At 35.6% G+C, this 14134-nt stretch overlaps 1 protein-coding gene across 1 annotated transcript in view; it reads left to right on the top strand.

Moving 5' to 3' along the window:
• Positions 1-14134, top strand: part of ABCA12 (ATP binding cassette subfamily A member 12) — a 165155-nt gene that overhangs the window by 58592 nt on the left and 92429 nt on the right. Inside the window, exons 4-7 of the mRNA XM_045198539.2 lie at positions 2101-2192; positions 4255-4352; positions 6834-7019; positions 11130-11308. Of these exons, the coding sequence (XP_045054474.2) occupies positions 2101-2192; positions 4255-4352; positions 6834-7019; positions 11130-11308 (555 nt within the window). The remainder of the gene's footprint in view (positions 1-2100; positions 2193-4254; positions 4353-6833; positions 7020-11129; positions 11309-14134) is intronic.

The following is a 14134-nucleotide window of genomic DNA, read 5'->3' as shown; positions in this document are numbered from 1 at the left end:
CTCCATTTTACATTTATTTTATGGTTTGCATTTTAAAAGTTTAGAAACTAGTGGTATGTGTGTGTGTGTGCGCGCACGCAGTGGACACATGCCATCATAGCTCACGCTGTAAATGCGAAGTAAAACTGAAGGCAGCTTGCAGGCAGAGAAACAATAAAGCACACACCGTATCCTGAGCTCTCAGCCCCAAAAAGAAACAGCCAAGACCACATAAAAGGTGATAGGCCACCTCCTCACTGCTGTGATATGCAAGTCATTCACTGGTGACCATGGAATCCTGGACCCTTCCTGATCAAGGACAGGTCTTGTTAGTAAAGAGGCCACCATTCACTGTTGAGCAAATTCAGAACTGCTGAGCCAGCGGCTTGCTGGGAAGGCATGCACTTGTTTTCCTTTGGTGTTTGAAGAACAGGTATAGTTTGAGAGCTCTTAGCTGACTGAGGGAAGATGGGCAAGGTGTCCTCTGCAGAGTACATGCAGCTGTTGCTTCTCCAAGCTCACTCCTTCTTAGTTTCCTGCTGCCTCTTCTTTTCTCCCCCCTCCCATTTATTATTCAGTCTTGTTTGGCTCTTGCTCTTTTTTTATTCATTTTGATCTTTGTCATTCTCCCTTTGGTTTTTGTTGCTGTCCCTAATCCTTAAAATTTTTATGAAGGCAGTGTTTCCTTATGTTTTCAAAAATTGTTGATATTCTTCAATAGTCTTTTTTATAGTGTTTCAAGCTGAACTAAAAGAAAAAGTTGATAAAAAGAAAAATGAACTTGACTTTTTCAAATTTTCTAAAAGTTCTGTATGAGTGAAGGGAAAGGGTTCAGGTCAGTTCTTATTTTTATTTGAAAGCTTCCCATCCAAATAGTCAGCATAAGGAATGCAAAAAGATTTAGGGAAATACCGTCACGGTCATGAATAATTCAGAGATACATTAACTTCTGACACAACCTACACATTTTAAAGAGAATATTGAAAAACCACTAGGTGATGAAAACAAATATCACCTCTTCTTATCTTGTGTAGTAAAAGGACAGACAGAAAAAACACAGGTTTGTTTTGTTTTTTCCCAATTACAAATCACACAGTACCCTAGAGCCAGGATTCAGATTTTGTTTCTAAAAAGGAAGTCGAATTGAACCACAGTATTAAGTAGAACTTCTTGCTTTTCCGCTGTTATCTTTTTATATCCATCTTTATGTAAGAACAACACAAAATTCACCAACTTTTAAGAACTGTGAAAAATATTCACATCCAGGTATCCTGACTGATTTTACTCTTGAAATATATATATACATCTATTTAGGCAGTTCCTTTAGGCATATCAAGTTTTCAAGGAAATATGATATGCTCATTTTGTAACAATCAACTAAACAGGAGGTGAAGTTTTTAAAAAGAGGCTTACTAAATTGTGGGGATGGCCACAGATCATTTCTTCCCAAAGCTGCTGTGATCATGTTGCACGGGGATTCCTAACAGCACAATGTTGTTGTTATTGTGCTGATACATTCAGTGCAGTTAAAAATCAGCCTATATCATTATTCCTTTAACACGTTGGCGCCTCCCGTAATGATGCAAACCATAGTGCCTGGAGTAGATTAAATACTCAATAAGTGTGTGTTCTTTTTCTTCTGCCTTAACTGCCTCACAAGCATTCATCTTTGACAGTCTTCAAAATGCCTCTATAATTTAATATAAAAAATTGCTTTTCTCTTAAAGTTGACAAATTAACAGTTTTGTCTCCATCCCCGAAGCACCCTTGCACTCATCTATTTAAAACCCATCATCTTTTTAAAAGAAAAAATATGTATCATAAATGCTTTCGACATTTAGCTCCAATGCCTTAAAAATAATTGATTTTCTACAAGATTAAAGTAAAAACAACTATTTTAAACCTCACCTAAGTCATTTTCTCTGAGTAAGATTTAGCTTGTAGGATATCTTATACATTGGTGGGTGTATGGTTAGGTGAGCTGTTTCATTAAAATCCTGGAAAGTAAATTAAAAATGTGAAAGTTCTCCGAGAGCCCCGGAATCTGCCACATAACACATTGCTATAACTAACTGAAATTAATGTGAGCAAAGTTATAGAGTTCTTGCTTTTTTCCTGTAGTGCAATTCTGAGAAAGTCATCCAACCTGCAGAAGGACGGCAATTTATCACTCCAGAGCACCAAAGCTCCAGAAAGAAGACATGCGTCACCAGGTAAGTTAGCCTCTCCCGCCGAGTTCAGAACAGGTCTTTGGAACAGCCGGTAAAGGTCTACTATTTTAAATGGTTTATACTTTTAGCTTTTCAGCAAAGATGGAATTCCTAGAATATTCTTACAAGATCTAAATGTTGACTATGGTTGCCTAAGTGTGGAGGTGCAATTATGCAAAATGCTTGAGAATAACTGCAAATTAAGTTCTTAGTGAAATACTTGCTGGGAGCAAAAGCCTAGCTGGCACTAATATGATGATGAGAATTGCACGCTTTGCCAGAATTGGCTAAGGACTCTGTAGTTGTTTCTGAGATGATCCTGGGATGGTAAGAAAGCTCAGAAATCAAAATTATTGGGTGGAATCACAGGTATTCGTGCAAACTTTCTGTCTTACAGATGAGGAATAGGGGCCTAACGGGGTTAAGTGTGGAGACTACAGTCATCCCGCAGACCTGGTTCTAGAACAATGGCCAGGCCTGGGACTCTTTCAATTTGACTCTTACTCCTCCAACACAATGCTCAGAATCCCAGTGGTTCAGTGTGATTCTGTACTTCCTTCATTCACAGCAGGCCCATGGCCCATAAAGTAGTGTTTAGAAGACCTAGAGGCTGAGATTTCTGAGCTTTACACCAAGTGATTCTGATGCAGATGGTCCTGAGAAACACTCAGTAGAAGCCACAAATTGAGAAGTAACTCTTGAAACAGTAGGATGGGTTTACCTACATTTTAAGATATTTATTGGGTGCCTGCTATTGAGTCCCGATGGTCTTAAGTCTTGGGGACATATTAATGAACAAAACAAAAACTCCTGTATGTTGGAATGTGATTGTACTTGGGAGAAAAAGAATACCATAAGATATTTAAGATTTTATGGCATTAAATAACATTGTAATACAAGTTACGGACCAAATGAGAAAAACCCTGTGTTAATGTGGTAGGAATATGGTAGTGAGTGGTTTTGAGGCATTAAGCTTCTGCTGTGAATGATCTGTTTGGCTGAACAGGTTAAAGCACAGTAGAAATAAGAGCATAGTGCTGTGGTCCAGTAAGCTTTGCCTTGCTCAGTAGCCACATATTTCGTTTTTCACTGTGGCCAACCATCTCACAAATGTGTTGCCTTTGTCTACAGAAATCAGTTGGTAATTTAAAAAAATGTATTGGGGTAACATTGGTTAGTAATACTATATAAGTTTCAATTGTCCAATTCCATAATACGTCCGTATATTGCATTATGTGCTCATCACAGATGGTAAAGTCTTCAGCCCCATGAGGACCATAGTAAAGCATAGACCCTAGTGATGAGTCAATGTATCTTTCTTTTAATATGAAGATTCCTTGCTGTGAGACTAACAAAGGTTTTCTATCCAAAATTTATAATATTTAACGGCCTGGCTTAATGAACATCATGCTCTAGATATGAACATGCTCTTCTAGCTAATGCTCCTAACCCAGAACTGTCCGCCACAGTCCATGCAGTACGAGATGAGGTCACTTCGGGATTTACTTAAGTGGAATGTACTGTAGTCTGAACTGAGCGCTTTATCCTGTTTATGTGACCCGAAATATCATTCAGAAACCACTTTTGGGAGGAGAGAATTTATGATCCTAAGCAGATTTCAGCCTCCCAGTTGAATAATTAAAGACAAAACTATTATCACCAGATGTGCATTGGCAGATCCTTTGAACAGATGTTGGATATGATGGATCTGTGGAGCTGGTGGAGGCACCTCACATCCCCTCTGCCTGCACAGAAATTTCAGTTTACTATACGGCAATAGTGGTGATGAAGTTTAATGACATAAACTGGGATGAAAGCAAATCATGTCTGAAATCACTGAAAAACAACCAAGAGCAGACCAAAACCATCACAAATTTATGTGGAAAAAATAAACATTATGGAAGGTACCATTTTGCCATATGAAACTTTCATGGACGATGCATATTTGAGCACATTCTCGTTGTGGGGCACAGGAGGGCACAGTGATACGTATGGATCCTTATGTAAACCTGCTCGTTTGCGTGTATGTGTTTAACGTCTAACCTGTTCTTTCTTTCTACTACAGCCATAGTATTTCCCAGTCCAAGTTCTGATTTGAGAAGTACAGGAACAGATACTTTTAATAGTAGTGAAGTCCTTGCCAGGATCCTTGGTTTGGAAAAGGTAACTTCACTCCGTTTTGTAATGAACTGATAATAAAGAACAGTTGAACAAATACCTCTTAAGTTAGTAAAGGGATCTCCCAAATAGAAAGTAGTTTGGGCCATCTTTCCCATTTGGAGTAATATCTCAGGAAGATTCTTTCCTTGGGAGCTCTTCAGTAAAAAAGCTTAATTCTGAGACTTCTGAATTCCTTTAGGTCTTAGATATTTATTTACTTCCCTCTTAAGTCCCTTACTCAAACTTATGATTTTCCTTAAGAAATAAGGCAGTATTACATGTAATCTTTTTTATTTTCATAAGCAGGAAAGAAAAAAGCTATATGAAAGCAAATGAATCTATAACACTCATCAAACTTGCTGCCCCATTCATACTGATAATACCTTTGGAAAAATTTCAACAATGGAAAAATATCTCTCTAAAGTAGTGAAATCCTTCCCCTGAACAGAGTTTAGAGAGCTTATCTATGGATTTCCCTCTATTTGCTAGTCATTTACCTTAATTCCAGACTGCCAGATAATTCACATAATTTCTATCAAAGGTGTAAACTGTCAGCCTATGAGCTGTGTGTGTGAACAGAGATCTTAGATTCATTCATGAAAGTTATTTGTCTGGGTCCTGCCATTCGAGTCCTGCTTTACGCACGCTTCAGACATTAGGAAGAGATCATTTTCAACATTTTGCTATAGACATCTCTCTCTCTGATACACACACACACACACACACGCGCATTTTGAATACCTCTATGTCTTATGTAGTATACATTTGTTCCTTCTGAATTCTGAGGACATATCTCTGTCTTTTATTCATATTCCAGTGACTATAACTACTGCTACTTAATATGCCTCTGTTAGTTACCTTTAACACTCTGTATAACTAAGGCATCTCAATAAACTGGTTTATATAAATAAGCCAAAGAACAACACAAAAATAAACTCCAGAAAAAGGCCCCATATCAATCAAACCAGTTCTGTCTGTGCTGGTTGAAATATAAGACTTTCCCATTCAGTCTAGTCTAAATGTTGAACATCTAGTTTCAATAATAAATAATAGTTGAGATACCTAAAGTGTCCTGTCTAGCATAAGAAACCTCTGATATAGTCTGTTAATTCCAATTTAAAGCCTCTCCACCCCAAACAGGCTGGTGTGCAAACTAGGGAAAGTTACTTTATTTCATTCTATTTCTTATATGTTGGCTCCTATAAGTAATCAGCCTTGCATTGGTTCAGTTAAATTCTTTAATATCTAGAAAAGAAATACTATTCTCAAAGATACTACCTCATTGTGTTAAAACTCCCAAGTTCTCTTTTTCACATGGAATAAAATTTCAGGATTTTGTGAGGCAGCACAGAGTCATACATCCAGTGGAGATAAGTCAAAAATGAATTTTCTATGTATAGATACATATTTTTAGAGTAGTTGGAGCAGTGAAGGGATGTAAAAATTAGGGTGACATATTGATGCCCATGTCAGCAATCTCTGATTCCTCTCTCTTTTTCCTTACTGCTTTCTGCAACCCCTGCAAGAATGAGTAGAGAAATCATTTTGGGGTGAGTTTATGGGCAATGATAGGAAGTAGAAATGGATGAATGGCTAGAAGACCTGGCACTTACATCCTAGAATAAGTGGATGCTTTTTTGTTCCATTACATTTAGAAGTTAAGTCACTGGAAGGCAGAGCGTAGATTTTGTGATGTAAACTTAAGGGGAAAATAAAGTTAGTTGGCCATTACTTCACAGGGTTATAAGAATTAATTATTAGGAAGGACCCATTAAATATTACAACTAAATACAACTGGCTCTGTAAATATCTAGAGCTCATAATGGTGAATGTGATCAATATTATAGCTGAAAATTTTGCTGCAGCTGTGACTGGTCTGTTGTGAAATATATGGGGGACTTACAGTGATTCCATAATGTAAATGCTTTCTAATTATTGCCTTTGGTAATTGTTTACTTTTATGTATTTTCATACACATGAAATATATATAGCTGTTACTGTTTTCCTTTTTTCTTCATAAGCATAATTCTTAAATAAAGTAATTGCTTTACAAATGAAACATAACCCATGGTTTTCCACTTCTCAAATAATCTGTTGGTCTTGAGAATAGAGTCTGAAGCTGTTACTGTTTGGAAGTCTTCCAAAGATCAACTTTCCATAAGTGTCACAAAGAGTTAGAAAACCTGAGTCTCTGCTGCTAAATGCCCAGGAAACACTAAACTTTTTAAGCCTGAAGATTTCTTCCAGAGAAGATCTGATACATTTAGGTTCTCTGGTCAGAGACAGGAAATGAGTTCAGTTAAACAAATTCACGCATTTGATGACTTTTCATGGGTAAACCGGTGTCTTTAAGTGTTATTTTGCTATAAAGCAGGACCTTAAAATGACTACTGTGAAGATAGGTCAGTTTCGTTAAAGACTAAGATACTTTAATATCTATATTTGCTAACAAAATTATTCCACTCTTTTCACATACATTTTTAGCTATTGAAGCAAAATTCAACTTCAGAAGATATACGAAAAGAACTCTGTGAGACATATCCAGGATATATTGCTGATAACACCTTCTCTTGGACTACTTTAGGGAAAAATGTTTTAAACATATTTTGCATGTCCAACATGACCCTTTTAGAGTCTTCTCTCCAAGAACTAACAAATGAATTCTCTCAGGTGAGTGTAAATATCTTAATATGATCAAGATCCCATAAACAATAGAAGGAACTGTATTGTTTTTACTCTTGTATACACAACGCAACTCAACCTGAGTCAAAGAGCAGGTCAGTAGCTCACCTGGACTGTAAAATGCTGCCCAGAATATTTGCCGACTTTTGGTATGGATTACTCACAGAGATTCATACACAGTGTCAAACTCTAAGGAGCTTTTGCTTTCCATTTTAATGTGTAGAAATGAAATGATTTTGATGTTGAACCCAAAATATTGCATTTTGGTTAAGGTAGACATATATTTGTAAATGAAATACGGCTTTGTTTTATATCAATGCAGATTGATGGTTTTCCCTGAGATATTTAGGTGAGAATACTCAAGATGTAAGTTTAACAATGAAACTATTAAACCCATGCAAATCTCGGAAGATAGAATAAAGGGTAATGTCTTTAATTTTTCTCACTAACACTGAACCTAATTTGAAAAGTTTATTTTTGATGAAACAATATATTTCTCTCCCCAGAATATACACTAGAACCCAGAACTTTACTTTATGGCGTGCTAATGACCATTTTTAGAAGCTAGTCTTAAACTATAATGTGAAAATAAAACATTGATCTACATTTAGTGCAACCTCACAAAAGATGAAGTATTACAAAAATATGCAGAATTGTCTTGAAATTTTAGAAATAAGAATAAATGATACATCTCCACTTCTAATATTTTCCCCTCAATTCCTTGAATTTTATTATAAGTAATATTTATTAAGTACAGAATGCTTAAATTACCCTTCAATAATCTGAGTTTTCCAAAAGAATCCAACTAGAGGCACTGTTACAATAATCCCCATTCATTGTAGAGCACTTAAAATCCTTTCTTAAGAAACTCAGCAGTTGTGTAGAGTTCAAGAGTGGTTAAGAATACATTGTTCAAGGAGGGTACACACAGCCCACATTAGGGGGTGCAGCTGGAGTGCCCAGTTTGGGTGAAAGGTCAGACTGTGCCACGAGGCCCTACAGGACACCTACTACATTAGGCCACTTTACCAATTCCAGGGGACATAGAGGGTCTCCCTAACACAGAGAAACAAACACATGGAGGCTGCCAAAATGAGGAGACAAAGAAACATGTCCCAAATAAAAGAACAGAACAAAACTCCAGAGAAAGAACTAAACAAAATGGAGATAAGCAATCTACCAGATGCAGAATTGAAAATACTGGTCATAAGAGTGCTCAATGAACTTAGTGAGAGCTTCAACAGCATAAAAAAAGACAATGAAGTATACACTAACGGAAACAAAAGATAATTTATAGGGAATCAACAGTAGATTAGATGAAACCAATAATCAAATCAACAATTTGGAATATAAGGAAGCAAAAAAGTACCCAATCAGAATAGCAAAATGAAAAATGAATTAAAAAAATGAGGATTATGAAAGGAGCCTCTGGGACAACTTCAAGCATACCAGCATTTGCATCAGGGGAGCCAGAAGGGGGAGAGAGAGCAAGAAACTGAAAACCTATTTGAAAAAGTAATGAAAGAAAACTTCCCTAACCTGGTGAAGGAAATAGATATACAAGTCCAGGAAGCACAGTGAGTTCCAAACAAAATGAACCCTAAAAGGCCCACACCAGGACAACTAATAATTAAAATGCAAAAGGTTAAAGACAAAGAGAGAATTTGAAAATCAGAAGAAAAAAGCAGTTACCTACAAGGGAGCTCCCATAAGAATGTCAACAGATTTCTCAACAGAAACTTTGGAGACCAGAAGGGATTGACAAGAAATATACAAAGTGATGTAAAGCAAGAACCTACAACCAAGATTACTCTACCCAGCAAAGCTATCATTTAGAATCAAAGGACATATAAAGAGCTTCTTAGACATGAAATAGCTAAAGGAGTTCTCATCACCACCAAGCCAATATTACCTGAAATGTTGATGAGTCTTTTTAAGAAGGAAAGAAACAGATCAAGAGTATGAATAATGAAAACAACAATAAAACACATCTGCCAAAATTGACTCTAAATAACAAAATAAACAAACAAGCAGAACAGAAAGAGACTCATAGATACAGAGAACATTTTGACAGTTGCCAGATGGGAAGAGGGTTGGGGAAATTGGTGAGAAAAGATGAAGGGATTAAGAAGTATAAATTGATAGTTACAGAATAGGCATAGGGGTATAAAGTACAGCATAGTTAATAATATTCTAATAACTATGTATAGTGTCAGGTGGGTACAAAATATATTGGGTTGATCACTTAGTAAGTTATATAACATTTAATCACTGGGGTGTTTAAATTAATATAATATTGTTTGTCAACTGTAATGAAAAAATGTTTAAAAAGATTTAATTGTTTTTTAAAAGAGGACATGACTATAGGGGAAATTGCCAGCATGTCAAACTTTCAACAAAATAGAAAGGAGGAAATTATTCATCAGTCATGGTCTTGAGGTTAAAGTCTCTGGAGAGACAAGAGAAATTAAATTCAATACAAGGATGACAAGCAGAGGGAGAGAGAGAGAGAAAACGCCATATATATAATGTACAATATATTTTTAAAAGCTCTCATAAAAAGAAATACACAAATAGCTCAGTAGAAATTAGCAAGGATCTAAACAGGAAATTCATAGAAAAATACAAATGACTAATAAATGTATAGAACACGATAAGACTCACTGATAATCAGGGAACAATTAGATGTTACTTTTCTCATAACTAAAAAGAGTTGTTACTATTCGGCAATGAATAGATTGTGAGAAAGCATGTGTTATAGATGGTGATGGGAGTATAAAATGTACTGTTATCTTAGAGGGGATTTAGAAATATTTATCAAATTGCTAAATACGCATAATTTTCTTTGATTCAGCAATATCACCACTAGAAATCTAGAGAAACATATGTGCAAAAAATATGTGTACAAAGACATTCGATAAAGCATGTCATTCCCAACTGGAATGATAGCTACCTGAGAGCAGGGACTTTGTCATTTGCTCCTGTATTGTTAGTAGCTACATCACTTCGGTAACATAGTAGATGCTCAGCAAATATTTGTTGAATTAATGAGTGGTACTGAAAATTGGAAATTAATTTTCTGTTACCAGGAAATATTTACATCTAATCTATGGAATACTACAAGCTGTTAAAATAAATGTGGTAAAATCATATGTACTGACATTGGAAAATCTCCAAGATCAAATGTTAAGTGAAAAAAAGGATAAAAGTAAAAAGTTAAAAACAATATAAGTTCCATTATTAGAGGAATGATTTACTGAATTGTGATTTAAATAAATTTAATATGAGCATCCATTTTGAAAAACAAAGCAAAACAAAACAAACAAAAAGAGAATACATAGTTCGAGCACATTCTCAGCATGAAAGACCTTGAATTAAGAAAGAAAGGCCTGACTTTACTAGTATGAATAAACTTATTAAGAAAATTGCTTTGAGTTGAAAAAAATACTTTACTTCTGAAAGTACTAGCTGGTTCCTATGATACAGAGTAAGAGCAAATGTCATGGTTTTGTTTATTTGTGTGCTTATGGTACAAGATGTGATCAACTATTACATAGGTTCACTCACTATATTTATTATAGCGAAAGGTCCTGATATTGCAAAAAAATGTAGAAATATTTTATTATGTGTCATAAAGTAAACATTTTAATTAATATGTATATGTATACTATATATATGAATATGTATATATAATATTTTAAGGGTTCTCCACCCAAATAATAAATAACATAAGGTCTACTAATGAATAGAGGGCAGATATGTCTGTAGCTCCCAAATCAGGTCCTAGAGAAAAACTAAAATATTACTCAGAAGCTATTTATTTTAAGAAATTCATTTCCAAAAATAAAATTTCAAATATAGTGCTGTTTAACTATAAACATGCCAATTTCTGTAGGTATATGGGAAAAATGCAATCATGTTTAAGAACAAAAAAATAGTTACTGTCTTTTCAAGTGAAAGATGATTTTAAACTGAATGAAAATCTGAAAAAATTGCTAATGTGAAAATCTAGGTGTTTGATGCTGTCAAAGAAACTAAGCCACGTGAGTATAAATGTTGAAGTCTCATTTTGTCCTGTCTGTGGTTTTATTTTTTAAGATATCAGGGGACCCCAACAACCAGAAGACAGTATTTCAGGATCTGGTCAAAGCGCTGGCCTTCTTCTCCAAAGTGCAAGAGCAGACAGCGGTGTGGCAGCTGCTCTCTAGTTTTCCGAATGCACTTCAGAATGACACGACACTAACCCATGTATTTGATGTCCTTCGACATGCAAACGGGTAAGAAAATGTAAGAAGTAAGTGAAATGTCACTATTCACAAAAAGTCCGTTTTTAAAAATATTGCCTGCGAAGATCACCGGTGGGAAGGTAATTTAAACACAGCAAATAACACTTCAGCACCTTATTACAGATGTTAGCATATATAACAGGGAGATTTGACAATTTTTGATGAAGAAACCTCTTTAAAGTTTGCTTTCATCATAAAAGAGGTCAGAACATGGTAGCATGTAGAGTTTAATAGACTTGTAGTTAGGTTTTGACTGTCCCGTCTAGTTAATTTGAAAATGTGCACTTAAAAAATCAACATCAACTACATCAACAACTGTCAATTATTGAGTGTCCATTACCTAGCAGACATTTTACTAGCCCTTTATACGAGGTCTGTCCAGAAGGTACCCAGCCATGTAATACGAAAAATAGAGACTTTTATTGAAGAAGATACCAGATTCAAGAAACATTGTACATAGGACAATGACACCTCAGTCCCCTTCAAAGTAGGTGCCTTGAGACCTCACACAGTTCTTCCAATTGTCATCAGCTGCCCCCTTGTATTTTCCTGAATCTCATCGACAGTCTGAAATCTCTTCCTTTCAAAGGTGATTTTAATTTTTGGAAAAGCCTGAAGTCACAGGCCGCCAAATCTGGGCTGTGGTAGGGCTGAGTTACCTGGATAATTTGATGTTTTGCCAAAAAACTCTGCACAGGATGTGACGCAGGAGTGGGCATGCTGTTGTGATGAAGCTGCCAATCACCAGTTGCCCATAGCTGCAGCTTTCTGAATCATCTGAATAGTTTCGGCGGAGGGATTTTCAAGGTTGACACAAATTTGATGTGAATTCGTTGCTCTACTTGCTCATTTTGAATGCAACAGCCACTCAGCACACGTGCTCACTCAGCAGTGTCTACCACCCCCACTGACTAGTACAGTGAAGTCATTAGTGTTCATGCATGTGCACTCCAGTCCACTCTCCTTGGCTGCAGGTTACATCAATGTAGCACAAACTGTTCTCGTTATATTAACAATGGCGGCACTTTTCCAGACAGACCTTGTATGTATCACATTGAGTCCTACCACTAAACTATATTTATTTTATTAATGAGGTAACAGAGGTCCATAAAAATATTATTGGATGATCATGCAGCGAGATGGGTTCAAACCTGAGTTTTCTAACTCCAGAACCCAGGCTGCCTCTCTAAAATACCATTAAGAGTACAGTGTATTCCATTTCTAATGTCTGATACACCACAAGAGAGTGTTCTCATCTTCTTTGGAAAGCTTCCAAGAGCTTATGTTTATTCAAAGACCTTATAATGAGTCCTTATGTTTGTCCATTAATCTCATTTAATTCTCGCAACAGGGTTTTGAGATTAAGACAACAGATATGCCCATTTTATAGAAGAGGAAGCAAACCCTCATGGAAGGCATATGACTTCCCCAAGGTCCTACAACTAGTGAGTGGCAAAGGCAGGGCCTGACTGAACTCAAGAAATCTAAGTCCTGTTCTCTTTCCACAGTAGCATGTCATAACTAGATTATAGAAGGGGCAGTATATTAGGAAATTGGATTTTCTAGATTGGTCCTCGTTTTAGCACTGAGGAAAATTTTTACTCACCCAGAAATTTTACACTTCCTCTTCCTCTTATTAAATTCTGTCTTAGAAAGCAAATAGGTAAATCAATCAAAGGAGAAGAGGCATTATTTGAATAGCATAGCAATGAAGAGTCAAAAAATACTCAGACCACACTGCACACAAACTAGAATGGAAAAAATTTTCACAGATGGACAACCCCAGCTGTTGGCAAGAATGTAGAGCAAATAGGACTCTCATACATTGCTAGTTAGAGTGTAAAATGGTACAAGCATTTTGGAAAACAGGGACAGCTCTAATGAAGGTAACATAGAGCCATATGACATAGCTTTCTATCTTTAGGTATTTACCCAAGAAAATGAAAACATACCCACACAAAGACTTGTAGGCTAATATTTATAGCACATTTACTTGTAAGAACTAAAAATTGGAGGATAAAAACAAATATTTATAAACAGAATGGCAGAAAATTAGTTTATTTATAAATTGGAATTCTACTCAACAAGAAAAATAAACACATTACTGAACCACCCAACAAGGTGGATAAATCTTATGATTATTATACTGGCAAAAGAACCCAAACCAGAAAATAAAAGAAACACACCGATGTGTAGATGTGTATTATTTCATTTAAATGAACTTCCCATACTGGCAAAATTAATTTAGAGTGTTGGAAATCAGATCGGTGCACCCTGGAGCAACTGTTGGGAGAATGAGCAAATGTAGGGGGCAGGGCTTATCAAAGTGCTTTGTATCTTATTAGCATGGTGGTTACATAAGTACATAAACTTGGCAAAACTTATTGAACTGTAACCTGCGTGTATCATATTATATGTGAATTGTACCTCAATGAAATGTGGTTAAAAAACAACAAATAAAAAACAAAAATCCCACAAAATATTATTCAGTAGAAGATAGAAGATCCAAAAATTACTTTAGGGTCAAAAATAAATGAATAAATAACAAAATAAAATACTTTAGGCATTATTTTGGTGAAATATAGTACATAGGAAGGACATTGCACTATAGCTATTTTAATTCTCTTAAAATCTAAAATAAAATAATTGAATATTATAGCATTACACAATAGAGTTTGCTGTCAGGTAATGATTATAAAAGTTGTAAGCCAGCCTATATATTAATGAAGGAGAAAAGGGAAGTAGCTAAAAAGAAATAGCTTCAAGTTATTTTTAAAGTAGATGACATTCAACTTTTAACTAATCAGAACCACTCTT

The sequence above is a fragment of the Desmodus rotundus genome, chromosome 2 (genome assembly GCF_022682495.2).
Source record: "Desmodus rotundus isolate HL8 chromosome 2, HLdesRot8A.1, whole genome shotgun sequence".
Taxonomy (NCBI): Eukaryota; Metazoa; Chordata; class Mammalia; order Chiroptera; family Phyllostomidae; genus Desmodus; species Desmodus rotundus.
The sequence above is the reverse complement of the archived record's forward strand: the minus strand, read 5'-3'. Positions and strand labels throughout refer to the sequence as shown.